The sequence below is a fragment of the Otolemur garnettii genome, unplaced genomic scaffold (genome assembly GCF_000181295.1).
Source record: "Otolemur garnettii isolate 467f Iridium unplaced genomic scaffold, OtoGar3 scaffold00031, whole genome shotgun sequence".
Classification (NCBI taxonomy): Eukaryota; Metazoa; Chordata; class Mammalia; order Primates; family Galagidae; genus Otolemur; species Otolemur garnettii.
In genome coordinates, this window is record NW_003852426.1 from 16,570,834 (window position 1) to 16,585,538 (window position 14,705).

General features: G+C 44.1%; 1 protein-coding gene across 2 annotated transcripts in view; it reads right to left on the reverse strand.

The window, feature by feature from the left end:
* Window positions 1-14,705, reverse strand: part of RCAN2 (regulator of calcineurin 2) — a 267,905-nt gene that overhangs the window by 20,711 nt on the left and 232,489 nt on the right. For both annotated transcript variants that reach the window (XM_003789242.3, XM_023512849.1), the window contains exons 3-4: window positions 5,464-5,637; window positions 3,177-3,348 (exon numbers count right to left, since the gene is read on the reverse strand). In XM_003789242.3, coding sequence (XP_003789290.1) covers window positions 3,177-3,348; window positions 5,464-5,637 — 346 coding nt within the window. The remainder of the gene's footprint in view (window positions 1-3,176; window positions 3,349-5,463; window positions 5,638-14,705) is intronic.

Consider the following 14,705-nt stretch of genomic DNA (forward strand, 5'->3'; position numbering starts at 1 on the left):
GATTAGCCCATATCACAAAATCCCCAAATCACAGATGCTGGCATGGTTGTGGAGAAAAGGGAACACTTCTGCACTGCTGGTGGGATTGCAAACTAATACATTCCTTTTGGAAAGCTATGTGGAGAACACTTAGAGAACTAAAAATAGACCTGCCATTTGATCCTATAATTCCTCTACTAGGTATATATCCAGAAGACCAACAATCACACTACAACAAAGATATTTGTACCAGAATGTTTATTGCAGCCCAATTCATAACTGCTAGGTCATGGAAGAAGCCCAAGTGCCCATCAACCCACGAATGGATTAATAATTGGTGGTATATGTACACCATGGAATACTATGCAGCCCTAAAAAAGATGGAGACTTTATCTCTTTCATGTTTAATGGATGGAGCTGGAAAATATTCTTCTTAGCAAAATATCTCAAGAATGGAAGAAAAAATATCCAATGTACTCAGCCCTAATATGAAACTAATTTATAGCTTTCATAGGAAAGCTATAACCCAATTATAGCCCAAGAATATGGGGAAAGGGGAGAGGGAGGGAAGGGGAAGGGGAAAGATGGGTGGAGAGAAGGTGATTGGTTGGATCACACCTATGGTTCATCTTATAAGGGTACATGTGACTCATTTGAAATATAGAATATAAATGTCTTAACACAATAACTAAGAAAATGACATGAAGGCTATGTTAACCAGTTTGATGAAAAGATTTCAAATTGTATATAAAAACAGCACACTGTACCTCATGACAGTATTAATGTACACAGCTATAATTTAATAAAAATAAATAAATAAAAAGAACTTCTTGGAGGGGAATCAGGGCATTCAGATTCTGTGGGCAGAATGGGGACCAAAGACCCCATTCTTGTCAAGGGGAAACACCCCTGGAAAAAGGAAAAAAAAAAGTAAGCTGAGGGAGGTGGAACAAAGGAAAGTCAGCTAGTTTACCTTTAAACCAGTCATTGCTAAATTTCTCATTTGAGCAAATTTCCTGCTTTTACTAGAGCTCTGTATCCTTGGGGATACAGCTTACCTACACCCCTTCTGGGTCTGTAAACACTCTGAGGAATAATGGCCACAGAAGACGCTGTGGCAAGGCCTGTTTCCTGCCCAGTCAACAGACAAAGGAAATACTCATTGTGGAGATTTGTATTTGGCTGGGGCAGAGATCAAGGGAACAGCTCCAGCCCTGAAATATGGGCAGGAGGACTTATATCCTTTATCATAGAGGAAGACCCTCTGTGGTGGGGGTGAAAGGAAAATTCCCCTCTGCCACCAATTCTTCAGAGGAGATTGACTCCAGTAGCATTTTATTCCACAGGGAACTAGCGGAGTTTAACCCCTCCATAGGAATCTGTGTGCGTGACCTCAGACAGGAGGCTGTACCCCACGTGAGGCTCAAGTTCTGCATTTCTCAAGGCTGCTCAGACCCTTAAAGTTAATGATTATAGAAACAATAGGAGCTGATATACTTGCTCAGAGAAATTGCTGGTGTCTTTGTTCGCTTCCTCAGCTTACCTTTGGGCTAATGAGCAATTAGCCTTCAATAAAAGCTGAATGGAACTGACATTCAGGGCCACCACTGGAACCCCACAAGTGGGTGGTGGTCCCTTGAGTTCCCACCTTTGAAAATTCTACTCTGTATGTCTGTCTCTTTCTTTCCCGTAGTTTCTAACTTTGTATTTCTTCAGTCGGGTCACCACCAGATCCATAGGTCTTAATGGACTGTGCCCCTGTGGCAGGACCCAGGCAAGATTCTACTTTTATTTATTTTTATTTATTTATTTATTGAAGACAGAGTCTCACACTGTACCTTGGGTAGAGTGATGTGGCATCGTAGCTCACAGTAACCTCAAAATCCTTGGCTCAAGTGATCCTCCTGCCTCAGCCTCCCAAGTAGCTGGGACTATAGGTGCCTGCCACAGTTACTTTTTACATTTTTAGTAGAGATGGGGTCTCACTCTTGCTCAGGCTGATCTTGAACTCCTATCTCAGGCCTCCCAGAGTGCTAGGATTACTGACATGAGCCACCTTGCCAGGCCAGATTCTACTTTTAAAGCTCCCCTTGTCCCAAGAGAATCACCAGTAGATACAGTGGACATGATGACCATTATTTACTACAAGATCCATAGTGCTGAATATCTCAGGTGCCACCTGGTTTCAGCCCCTCCAATTTCCATCATTTCCTCCCCTGATATAATACAGGAAAAGTACTTTGGAGAACAAGGTGGCATCATCTGCTGGAATTGAGGACAATGTGATTTATACATACAAAACCTAAAGAAACTTTTGCCCACGTGCATAGACAAGTGTCTACAAGAATGCTCACTGTAGCTTTGACTGTAATAGCAAATACAGTAGAACTTCCAAAGCTGACCACCTCCCTACATTGACCACCTCCTTAAATTGACCTAATTTTCATATATTGGACACGCGTCACATGTACATATCAGTACAGTAGGCCCCATATATCAATGTTGACCAGTTTGTTACTGTCCCTTGGGTGGTCAACTTACAGAGGTTCTACTGTACCTGAAACTGATCTAAATGTCCACCAATAGGAGAGTGGATAAATAGAGTATGGTCATATATGCCCATATTGGAATGTCATACTGCGGTGGGAATGAGTAAATCAAAACTTACATGCCAACATCAGAACAAAATAACCCATAGTTAGAGACTCCTGATAGTTAGAGACACTGACTTCTTGGAGACTTAGAAGGTTCACTCTGGAAGGCAGGTTGTCTTGCAGCAGAGGCTTCCTCATGTACCAACACCTGCAGCCATGGTCAAACTGAGTTGCTCAGACAGACACCTCTGCCAGCGGACAGAGCTCATTTTGCCTATTCTCAGGCAACAACTTCCTCATGGTATAGAAAGAAATCCCCTAAGAATTAGGTAGTGCTATTGGATATTAAAATAACTCCACAGCAATCCAGGAATCGCATGGAGCACCATCATTTCAGCCAGGTTCCCTAAAGTCATTGCTTTTGAACAGGTGCAAAGCCTGACTCCTCATTCTCATCCATCCTCCCCTCTTGAAATAAAGAGCAGTAAATCCATTAGAAACGCAGATGTTACTGTGAACCCAGGATTTCAAGGTTGTTAATCTCATTTGGCTTTTCTAGGTTGCTGACAAATGTTTATTTTTAAAATAGTCTGCAGAGCTTACCCGGTCCTAGTTTGGCCACGGCATAGAGGAGGTCATAGTTGAGGACCGGCGTGGCATCGCTGATGGGCTGCCAGCCAACGGGCGGAGAGGACGGGGGTGAGATGAGAAACTGCTTGGCAGGCTGTGGCGGAGCCAAATGCAGTTTGTCTCCATCTGTCTCAGGAGTCTGCACCTTTTAGACAGAACAGAAACGCAGACACTTTATTCATTACGGCTTCGGAGGTGCCATGTTGGTCGCTAAGATGTGCAGTTGATTTTCCGCCTCTGACAAACGAACCAGTGAACCAGCCTGTAGTAACATTATCTACCACGTGTGCAGTGTTCTTACTTCATCCTTAAAATAGTGGACTGCCCCTGAAGGGCCTCACTGAAACACGCTCTGAGCTCTGACTGAGGCGGCGGGTGGGGCCTGAGGTCTGTGTCTCTGACAAGCTCCCAGGGCGGGCTGACGCTGCTGGGCCACTGCCCTACCACAGACCTGCCCGATTTTCCTTTCTCTTCTTTCCCCCCACTTCTCCTCCGTCTGTCCCTTCCTTCCTTCTCTCTCTCTCCCCTTCTTCCTTTCCTTCCCACCCTCTTTCCTCCCTTCCTTCCTGTTGAAGTACAATTTACATAATGTAAAGTTAACCACTTCGAAGTGAAGGATCCAGTGGCATGTAGCACATCCCCAGTGCTGTGCGACTACCTCCTCTACCAGATCCGAGCCATTATCACCATGGTGAAGGAAATCCCAGACCCGTTACAGTCACCACTGTGCCTGCCTCCCACTGGCCCCAGCAACCACCATGCTGCTTTCTGCCTCTGCAGATCTTTCTGTTCTGGGTATTTCATGTAAGTGGAAACACAGCATATGCGACCTTTGTGTCTGGGTTCTTTCACTGAGTGTAATGTTTTCAAGGCTTGTCTACATTGCAGCGTGTACCAGTACTATATTCCGTTCTGTGGCTGAATAATATCCTATTGTATGGATACACGATCATTTGTTTGTGCTTCCACCTTTGTCTGTAGGGAAGAGCACGCTAGTTATGGTCATTATTATTGGTAGAGAAAATTTGAAGATTTTTTTTTTTTTTTTTTAAGACAAAGTCCCACTCAGTCACCCCTGGGTAGAGTGCAGGGGCAGCATCACAGCTCGTAGCAACCTCAAACTCTTGGGCTCAAGTGATCCTCATGCCTCAGCCTCTCTAGTAGTTGGGACAACAGTGCCTGCCATGATGCCTGGCCAGTTTTTGCACTTATTTTTAGTAGAGAAAGCATCTCGCTCTTCTTCACGCTGGTCTCTAACTCCTGAGCTCAAGCGATCCACCTGCCAGGGCCTCCCAGAGTGCTAGGATTACAGAGCCACTGCCCCTGGCCTACTGTTTGAGCACCTGTTTTTAAAACCTAGGAGAGGAATTTCTGGGTCAGACGGTAACTCAGTGTTTAACTTTTTAAGGAGCCAGATGAGGTTTTAAAGGTGAGGAAACTGCAGTTTGTCCAAGTCACACAAAATAGTAGCAGGTGGGATTAGAAGATGGATGTGAGTCCAAAGTCCATGTTCTTTTCCCTGTACCATCTCGGTAGAGTCTGATGTGGAAACGATACTTACAAATCACTCAAAAGATGGATCAAGGTACGTGTGTCTAGTGACGAGGAGTGGACACTAACGGAGTGCAACGGATATTGGTTTCCTATTGCTGTGGCCTCCACGAGCATTGCCAAGAATTACCCAGCCCCCTTTGGAACGGCTACATTTTATTTTTGGATGAAACTAATCACCAAATTAATTTCCATTTTTGTAACCTTTTCTCATGAATATGAATCATTGGAAAGGTTATACTGTCTCCTAAAACTGTCATATAATTCACGTTTTACTTATAACCCTGACAAGAAGGTCAGGAGTCATCATAATTAGACCATAGATCATTCTTATTTCAACCACTGGCTGGCATTTATTGTGCATTTACCAAATACCAGGCACTTTAACATGCGATATAATTCATGTAATCCTCATAACAGCAGCATGGGGTGTTTATTACCATCATCCTCACTTTGCTGATGAGGAGATGGAACCCCAGTGAGGTTATAGACCTTGCCCAGGTTAGAGCCCAGGCTGTCAGTTGCAAAGCCTGCTTTCTAAAAAATCAAGCAGTCCCTGTCTAGGAATCATGATGTGGATCTATTTTCCAGTCAACAAATGTATAAACTACAAACCAATCTGAAAGTAGAAAGGGCTCCATTTACATTTTAGAAAGGTAAAAAAATAATATAGGGCAAAAGGAATAACTTTGGTAAAGAATTACCTTACCTGTGCAAAATACAGTTTTAATTTTTTCCCTCTGAACTGGGTTTCATGAAGCTCTATCCTGGCTCGGGCTGCAGATTTAGGATTGCTGAAGTTTATTCGGACACGTCTGAAACTCTTAAATAGCTGGAACGTCACACAGTCATCATAAGTCCGGAAGAGTCCCTCGAATTTTTCCTGATTAAAACACACAAAGAGAAAAATCATGTGTCATGAGTCTTGTATAATGCCAGATCTGATAAACACAAGTAACTAACCACATAGGCCATTTCTAACATATATTTAAAACATAACATTAGAAATGTATTAAAAAAAATCTATTGGCCCATTGCCAGGTGCTGAAAGTGCCCGTAGGTTCAGTAGAAGGATTCATAAACTGGGTATCCCGGGATCTGTAAACACCAGTGAACAGGGTTCAAGATGCATGAAACACATTGAAAATTCTATAACATGTTGAGTATCTATGTTGTAGGGAGGGATCATTATTATCACTGTGTTCTCAGGGAGCCCGTTATCTCCAAAATATTAAAGCTACGGAGCAAAGTGTGTGGCAAACATTAGTGATTATCAATCTCAGGGGCGCTTTTCTTAGCTAAAAATATGGGATTCCACACCACCTAAAATCCTAGTCAGACAGCATGATGCAATTATTCTTGGTCCATAAAACGTGTGTAGAAGGCAGAAAAAAAACCCTTAAGTAATTTTTCAGTTTCTCCCTCTGAAGAGCCTGTGTGTTCAAAGTGGCATAGCTGTCAGAAAAAGGACTCCTTTATCTTGGGTCCCCGAGTGACTGTGTGGAACAGAAATAACTTTTCCTGTATCCCCACCCCATCCTCTAGCCAGCTTTTCCTTGGCAAGAAAAAAAAATCCCTTTATTGCATTAAACCACTGAGATTTGGGGATCATTTTATGCCTGAAGTATAGTCAAATCTACCACAATACAAAGCCATAATTTAAAAATTTAGACTCAATACACAATTTCTTTCTTTCATTCATTCTTTTTTTTTTTTGAGACAGAGTCTCACTTTGTAACCTGTGGCAGAGTATTGTGGCATCACAGCTCACAGCAACCTCAAACTCTTGGGTTTAAGTGATTCTCTTGCCTCAGCCTCCCAAGTAGCTGGGACTACAGACACCTGCCACAATGCCTGGTTTTCAGAGACAGGGGCTCTCTCTGGATCAGGCTGGTCTCCAACTCCTGAGCTTGGGCAATCCACCTGCCTCGGCCTTCCAGAGTGACGTGAGCCACCCCATGCCTGGCCTCAATACACAACTTCAATCCAAGTAAACAAATATCTATGAAGTGCTCACTTTGTACAATCTCTCTAGGCTGTATAATCTCTCTCTAGGCTTTGGGAAGATATAAAGATGAGTATCATATTATTCTAATAATCTAACACGAGAAGCAGACACAGACACAAAACAAGAGATCACCCTGGAGGCTGGGAAAGGAGTAAAAGGAAGATTAGAGAATTAATCATGTATACACGTTAATACCATCAGTCTGGTTCCTCTTAGCCTAAAAAAATCCTTATGATCAGAACACTAGTATATGTTAAGCAATTGCATGCTCTTAATGGAGAAATTGCCACTAAGGAAATAACTTCTATATATATTTAAGAAAGAAACCAACATGATTCTTTTAACAGTAAAAGGAATTTTGTCATAAGAGTAAATACAAGTGGGAATGGAGATGCTGCATGGAAGATCAATATGGCAGCATTCACAGAATTTTAACTACCAACGGCCTTAGCAGATGATGAATCCAACCTTTCCCTGCTCACTCCCATCATTTTACAAATCTGACCCGAGGTCTGAAGGGGTAAGGAGCCACAGAGGGACACACGGACAGTCAGTGGCAGAGCCACGACTGGGTCAAAGTCCTTGTGACCCCAACTACAGAGATACTGTCAACTCTATAAAGAATCACACTGCTAGATTGACAGGAAAACAACAGAGGGAGAGAAACAGACCGACCCAGAGCAGAGAGTGAGGCATCTAAGAGACTCAACACAGTGATGTGGGTTGTAAAATCACTGACTTCTGAGGCAGTTCAGGCATCGGAGGAACTTGTCTCAGACCCCCCAATCTACACTGTCATCTTTCTGAACACTGCTGTCCATTTCAGAGGATTCCTGGGCTCTGGCCCTCTGAAGTTCTTCCCGTTTGAGTCCCGTGTCTGCCCACATCCTTTCTCTGTTATACCAATAAATCAATTCAGTCTAAGAACCCCAAAGAATAAAGTCAAAACTCTTGTTTTGTTTTGTTTCATGCCATTTATGGAGATTTGAGAGGTTCTTTTCCTCCTTTCTTGGCTTTTCTTTCTTTTTTTTTTTTTTTTTTTTTTTTTGCAAACTCTTGGGCTTAAGTGATTCTCTTGCCTTAGCCTCCCAAGTAACTGGGACTACAGTCACCTACCACAACGCTGGCTAGTTTTTTATTGTAGTTGTCACTGTTGTTTAGCTGACCCAGGCTGGATTTGAACCCACCAGCTTGGGTGTATGTGGCTGGTGCTGTAACCAGGGCATGGAGCCATCAGGGCCATTTTTTTCTCACCTCTCAAGCCTTGAGAATCTACCAACTCCCAGGCTTGGGGCTCCAGCAACCATTCCAGGAGGGCTCCTTATGAAATCCTTTCCCAACAATACTATGTTTTCCAGAACCCAAACCCTGGTGAACACAGTCTGTCTGCTTCCTCACAGTGAGAGCACTCTGAACTGGTCAAAGCATGGCCAGTGGTTTGATTGGTTTGGGGATTTTTCAAGGAACTGGAGGAATAAAGAAATTAAAAGCTCTTGTTCTGATATAATATTTTTTTAGGACAGAATCTTTGGGTCTTCGCTGTGGCTGATAAGTTTTTCCATTTCCAGTTTGGGGCTCTACCATTCTATCACCTCTCCAGGGCCTAAGCATGGCCAGCCTTTGAGGGGGAGCTACTCTTACCCTCTGAATCTAATTCCCTGCTTTTCATTTTAAATTTCTTTTTAATGCCTCATGTTTCAGTTTATCAGATCCGTCTGGCCTCTAGATCCTGCATTATGAATAAGGAATCAAGTAGGCTTAGGGAAGGCTGACAGCAAATGTCCTGTGTGCTGCCTCTGTCGCGAGGCCTTGGAAAACAACAGGAGCTGGTCACAGTCTATTCCCCACTGGCCCTCAATAAGGGTTCCAAGCAACTACTACTTTCAAGTTGGGCTATTAACATAAACTTGTTTGATATGTCTTGTTTGGGGTGTAGGCCAGCAAGCAAAAAGAGCTCTTGCTCAAATGTGGGGTGTAGCCCAGAGTTTGGGGGCCAGGATTTTTACTGGACCATAGGGCTTAAAGTCTCTAATGATAATAGTAATAATAAACAGCAGTTGTAGTGGGTGACAGCTAGCTAAGAACTGGGGACTTACTGGCCATCTCTGTTTTCATTTACATTAGTAACAGGACAAACATTTCATTTGCAGGGGCAATGGGACACCAGACCAAATTGTTTAGAGGCAGATCTAGCACAACAAAACCACCAGATGTGCCCTGAGGCAAAATAGTGCTGTGAAAATTGATGGCTGCAGGAGTTGTCACCTGCCCTTCTAGCAAATCCTCTGGTCCCCACCAGGCGCACAGCAATATTTTGTTGTCTTCTGGCTGCCATTTCTCTCCAGGCAGGTATCCCACAAACCCAGCAAATTCCTCATTTCCTCCACGGTCAGTTCTCTTTGTAGCCTCTGTTTCAATGAAGTTCTATGGTAGTGACCTCAAGCTCTTTGGTTTCAGAACTTACGTACACTCTTAATAATTACAGAGGATCTTTGAGAACTTGTGTTCATACGGACTTTATTTATTGATGTTTATTGTACTAGAAGTTAAAGCTGAGAAATAGAAAAATATGTAGTTCTAAGTCCACGTAAAAGTAACAAGAGTAAATCCATCGTATGTTGACATAATCTTTTTTTATGAACAATAACAGTCTTCCAAAACAAAAAGATATTTAGTGAGATGACTGATACTGTTTTACATTTTTGAAAATCTCTTTGATTTCTGACTTAGAAGAAACCTGGCACATCATATCTGCTTCTGTGTTCAATCTGTCGCACTGGGTTGCTTTGACTGATGGGTATGAAGAGAAGCTGGCCTCATCCAAATATGTGTTCACAAGAGGAAAGATAATAGCCTTGCAAATAATTGTGAATATTTTTCCTTGATATCTCATCAAAACTCGACAAGTGGTAGTTTCTTGAAGTATATGGCAATGTCGAATCTGAAGCCATCATAAACAAATTTTTTTTTATTTGATTATATTGAAATCCCTTTATCTTTTTTGCACTTTGCATTTTGTACCCATATGCGATTTTGCAATAGTGTGCATTGGTCACTTGGAGAATACTGGTTCCCTGAGTTGTGCCGCTTTTTCAAATTGACCAGTTTTACACAATATTAAAAATCACATTCATAATGGTGCCACTCATCAAAGAGTCTTCAGATCTTGGAAAGCTATCAAAGTCGTATTGGTGGATACAAGTTTTTCAAAATTTGAACTTTGGCTTGGGAAGCCTATTCTTTAGCACTGGTGACAAGCACTGCCACTTATGTTCCTTCAAGTAACAGGTTCACTGTAGTCATCATTTTTGAGAAAATGTCCTGGAAATACCCAAATTTGCATAACTATAGTTTGTCAGTTGTTTTTCAAATAAAAATGGCATTCCCTGAGAAAAGGAAGCGCCTGGAGCAGCTTAGAACATTTCCTGTGGTCCAACATAGCGTTTGGGATGCTCAGAAGTGCTTCCCAAGTGTACGTGATTTTGCTATTCAGAATAGTTAAAAGGCACTCGCTCAAGGATAAAGAGTTAACAAAAAGAATAACCTTCAGTGCTTCATCATTTTACTTTAAGTAAAACTGGTGTTTCTTTCTTTTTCTTTTTTCATTTAAATTGTGAGTGCATGGCTGTCATGAATACACATATAGTTGGGGGTGGCACCTGTGGCTCAAAGGAGTAGGGCACCGGACCCATATACTGGAGGTGGCGGGTTCAAACCTGACCCCAGCCAGAAAAGAAAGAATACAAACATAGTCATGCAATGCAGAAAAACAGTTCGGTCACTAATGGACCACTGTTGGGACTGCACGTATGACAGTGGTCCCGTAAGATTATGAGGCTGGATTTTTACCATACATTTTCTACCTTTAGGTGCACAGATATTTACCACCATGTTACAACTGCCTGCAGTGCTCAGTACAGTGACACGCTGTGCAGGTCTGCAGCCGGGAGCAGCAGGCTGCAGGAGACAGCCTGGAGGTGCAGTAGGCTGTGCCTTCTAAATGTGATGGCACTTTTTCCTGAGAGATGGGAGGGGTGAGTTAAAGATGGGCGAGTGTGGCTGTGGAATAAGCACAACTGAAAATGACTGTTCTGCCTAAGGCAGGTGGGAGGTGAGGTCCTCTGTTCAGCAGGGGAGGTGCAGGGGACCCAGGGGGCTCATGGAGCCTGAAGAGTACTTAGAGCAACTGCTGTGGACAGAGGTAACAAGATCAACACAGCGGGTCAAAGGACAGAGTGATGGGTTGCAATGTGTTCCTCAAAGAGGGTACGCTGACATCCTAAATCCCAGTCCCTCACAACGTGACATTCTTTGGAAATAGGGTCTTTGAAGATGTAATTAGTTAAGATTAGGTCATACTGGAGTGGGTGGGATCCTAATCCAACCTGCCTGGTGTCCTTCAAAGAATAGAGCCCCAGGAAGACTCAGATGCAGGGAAAGGGTCAGGTAAAGATGGAGCAGGGAGGGGTGCTCTGCCAACACTAGGGCCCACTGGAGCAGGAAGGGATTGCTCTGCGCATTCAGAGGGAGAGCGGCACTGCTGACACCTCAGTTTGGGACTCCGCGTCTCCAGAATAGTGAGACCATACACTTCTGCTGTTTTAAGCAACTCAGTTTGTGGCACTTTGTTATAACAGCCCCAGGACACACACACAGAGCCCGACAGCACCAACACGCTCACTCAACCTGGGAAGGATGCAGTTTGTTTTTTCCACCCCCCTCCCTCATTCCCTATCTCTGCTATTCCCTTCCCCGCTCCTCCCTCCTTCTTCCTTGCTCTCCCAGAAGGATGCAGTTTTAATAGAGCTGGCTAACATGGCCATTATCCCCCGGGAGAGCAGGAAGCGGACAGCTATGTCATTCCAAGGTGACGTGTGAAGAACAGGTGTGTGTGTGTGCGCACGTGTGTATGCGTGTGCATGTGCGTGTGCGTGTGTGTGTGTGTGTGTGTGTGTGGTGGGTAGAACAAGAAGGAAGGAGGAATGACTTGAAGGGTTGAGGGGCTGGCAAGCAGGAGATTGAGATGACTGGCCGTGGGAGGATGTGAGAGAGGAGGAGGGCAGGACAGTCGCCTTAGGCTGAAAGAACACAGAGGCTTTGAGCTTTGAGAGGAGTCCAAAGTTCAGTGGGCATCGTACCATGAGAGGAGAAGGATAAAACTTGCAGACCCAGAAGAGAACTTTCTAAATTTAAGGGTTCAGTATGAGAACCCTAATTCCAACATAAGGCTCACAAAGGGGGTTCTGATGTATGACAGGTGAAGGTGAAGGGACCGGAGGCCAAGGAAGACTGACGCCAGAGTGCTAGACAGATACTGCGGACTCAGTGCGAGGGCAGGAGAAACAGTGCAGGGGACCATCCTGAGTCGGGGATGAGCCGCAGGAGAAATGGGGGAGAGAGCTGGAGTGCCCGAGGGTACAGCATCCATCTAGCAGAGACGGGTAGAAAAGAGCTCAACTGGAGGGCAGGGGCTTGTGGAGGAGGCTGTGTATAAAAAGCATAAAAAGCGATAGAAGAGCAGCCTGGAAGCATCAGGGGAGACCAGGAATCCTCCCTCACAGCCTAGACTTGAGCTGGCAGGGACTGCCCGGCCCCAAGAGATGATTGCTGGGGACTGAGCATGGCCTGGGGCAAAGCAGCACTCCAGAGGAGAGGGGGTGGAATGATTATTCTAGAACACAATTGCAGTCTGAGAAAAGTCATCAAGAGGAAAATGAGAGAGGTTGGAAGAGGCATTGGTGGGAGAGAAAGGGCTGGGGACGGAGAGCAGGGCTGGAAAGAGGCAGCACAGGGGAGGGGGCCTTGTAAAGGGAGGACGTCGGAGCAGCCCACACCCTCAGCACCTGGGAAAGAAGGATGTGACAGGGACCAGAAAAAGTGAGGCAGAGTTGGCTGAGGGCCACCTGGTGTGACAGGAATGAGGCCACAGGGGTCTGGGGCACTTGGGGTCCAAAAGGTAATTTGATTATTTACCCTCTTCAATTTTTATGAGCTTCATCTTCCTGGAGCAAGAGCTACAAGGCATACATAACGAGGCTCCCCGGGGAACGCCTGCACATGTGAACGGGGCTGTTACCAAATAACAGGGATCCGGACCTGCCTCAGGCTGTATTTGAAATAAAATAATTCTGTGGTGTCAGCTATGAACACTTTGGGGTTTTAAAGTTTCCACCTTTAGACATATTTGCTTTTCTTGAGTGGTTTGAAAAGAGTGTAGACAGCTGTTTATTGCTGTCTTGGAGACGCTCGCCGAGGTTTTCCTTCAATCTTATTTCGCCCCTGCAATAACTGTTTATTTGTTTACTTGTTATTTGTGCCCAGCACCTAACAAAGCTTAGAAAGGTATGTTAGAATACAATAAAATGAAGGAAATAGAAATTGAGTGGAGCAAAGTGGGGAAACAAGAAAGAAACATGAATTGGAGCCAACAGGGGGGTCTGTGCAGAAAAGCTGAAAAGCTTTCCACGGAGTCCGTGGGTGGGCCAACATTCTGCCTCTCAGCTTTCTCAGAAGTAACAGACCATTCATATGGTCCTTATCTACAACCCAGGAGAAAGACTCTGTCTAGAGGTACTGTGATGTGACGATCACTGTCTCCAGTAGCTACAGAGAGTGAACCAAGCCGCAGGTGACCCATTATCATTCCCACTCAACACATAAGCAAGTATTATTTTAATAATCAATACCCTTATCAGCATTCTTAGCACTTAAGTGCTCGATACATTCTGGTTGATTGGTAGATAAAAAGCCCCAGAAGTACTTTTTAAAATATTACCATCAATTTTACCCTAAACCAGACAGGCAGCAGGTGAAAAATAACTTCCGATGTAATTTCATTGACTCCTCAGTAAATGCTTTGAGGGGGAGTTGAAATGATTACTGTCCTTAAGTAACACAGGAAGCAGCTAAAAGCCAGAGAAGTTCATCATCTATACAAAGTCATGCAGTTAGCCAGTTGGCAAAACCAAAACTAGTAAGCGCAAGTCACTGACACTACATAAACGTCACTGATACCTGCAAAGGAGTGACAGGCCCAGAATAGAAACAAGCAAACCAGCCTTCCTTGTCAATCTCAAAGAGCAGTGTTATCCTTAAAGAAAGAGCTGCTGGGGAAGTTCAAGGGTGCCTTTGTCTGCATTCCAAATGCTGCCCGTGCCTTTATGTGGTTTTCAGCTTTCACATTTGAGAGTCCTCTGGGCATAAATTATCTTAATAAGACATTCAGCTTTTCTCAAAATCGCAAGGCTCTCATCTGTCAGATAATACCTCCTAGAAACTGCCAAAGAATGAAACAATTCATTTTGGTTTATCACCTCTCAACGGATGCCATTGACGGACAGTATGCAAATCCCACTTGTAGGATAATATGGGGGTGTGATGGGCCTCTGGGGAGGGCCTCCGTCAGCAGACTGCTATTATAATGCAGCCTCCTTATAGAAGGAATAGCCAGTCTGCCTCTGGCAGTTCTCACATCTGGATTTTAAAATTTCCAGGCTAGTCAGACTTGTATTAAATTATGCTTTGTTCCATTTGTGGTCCTGATGCTACCTAATAGAAAAATCAGATAAAATGGAAGATCGCACGTCTTTACTAATAAGAGAAGTGGACAGGACTTGGGCATCACTTTGCTGCTTTGAGAAATGGCAGCTCACTGGTAAAGGTACAAAAGCCTTTATCCATTTTCTCTGAAGTCCATGTGAGACAAAGCTCTAAAACTCAGCCCCAAGCTCTAAAAGGGGCCACTTTGTTTTAAAACCTCATGGATTCATCTCCACACGTCCCTCAGAGGAGCACTTCCCTGCTGTATTCTATTGTATCCCCTCATTCCCAGCAGAGGCCATAAAGTTCACGGGGGCTGGACAGCTTTGCTAGGTGAGAATACATTTTCAGTTCTCTTTAGCTAAGGAGGTATCTCCCTGATTCTACTGAGCCATCATCTGTTC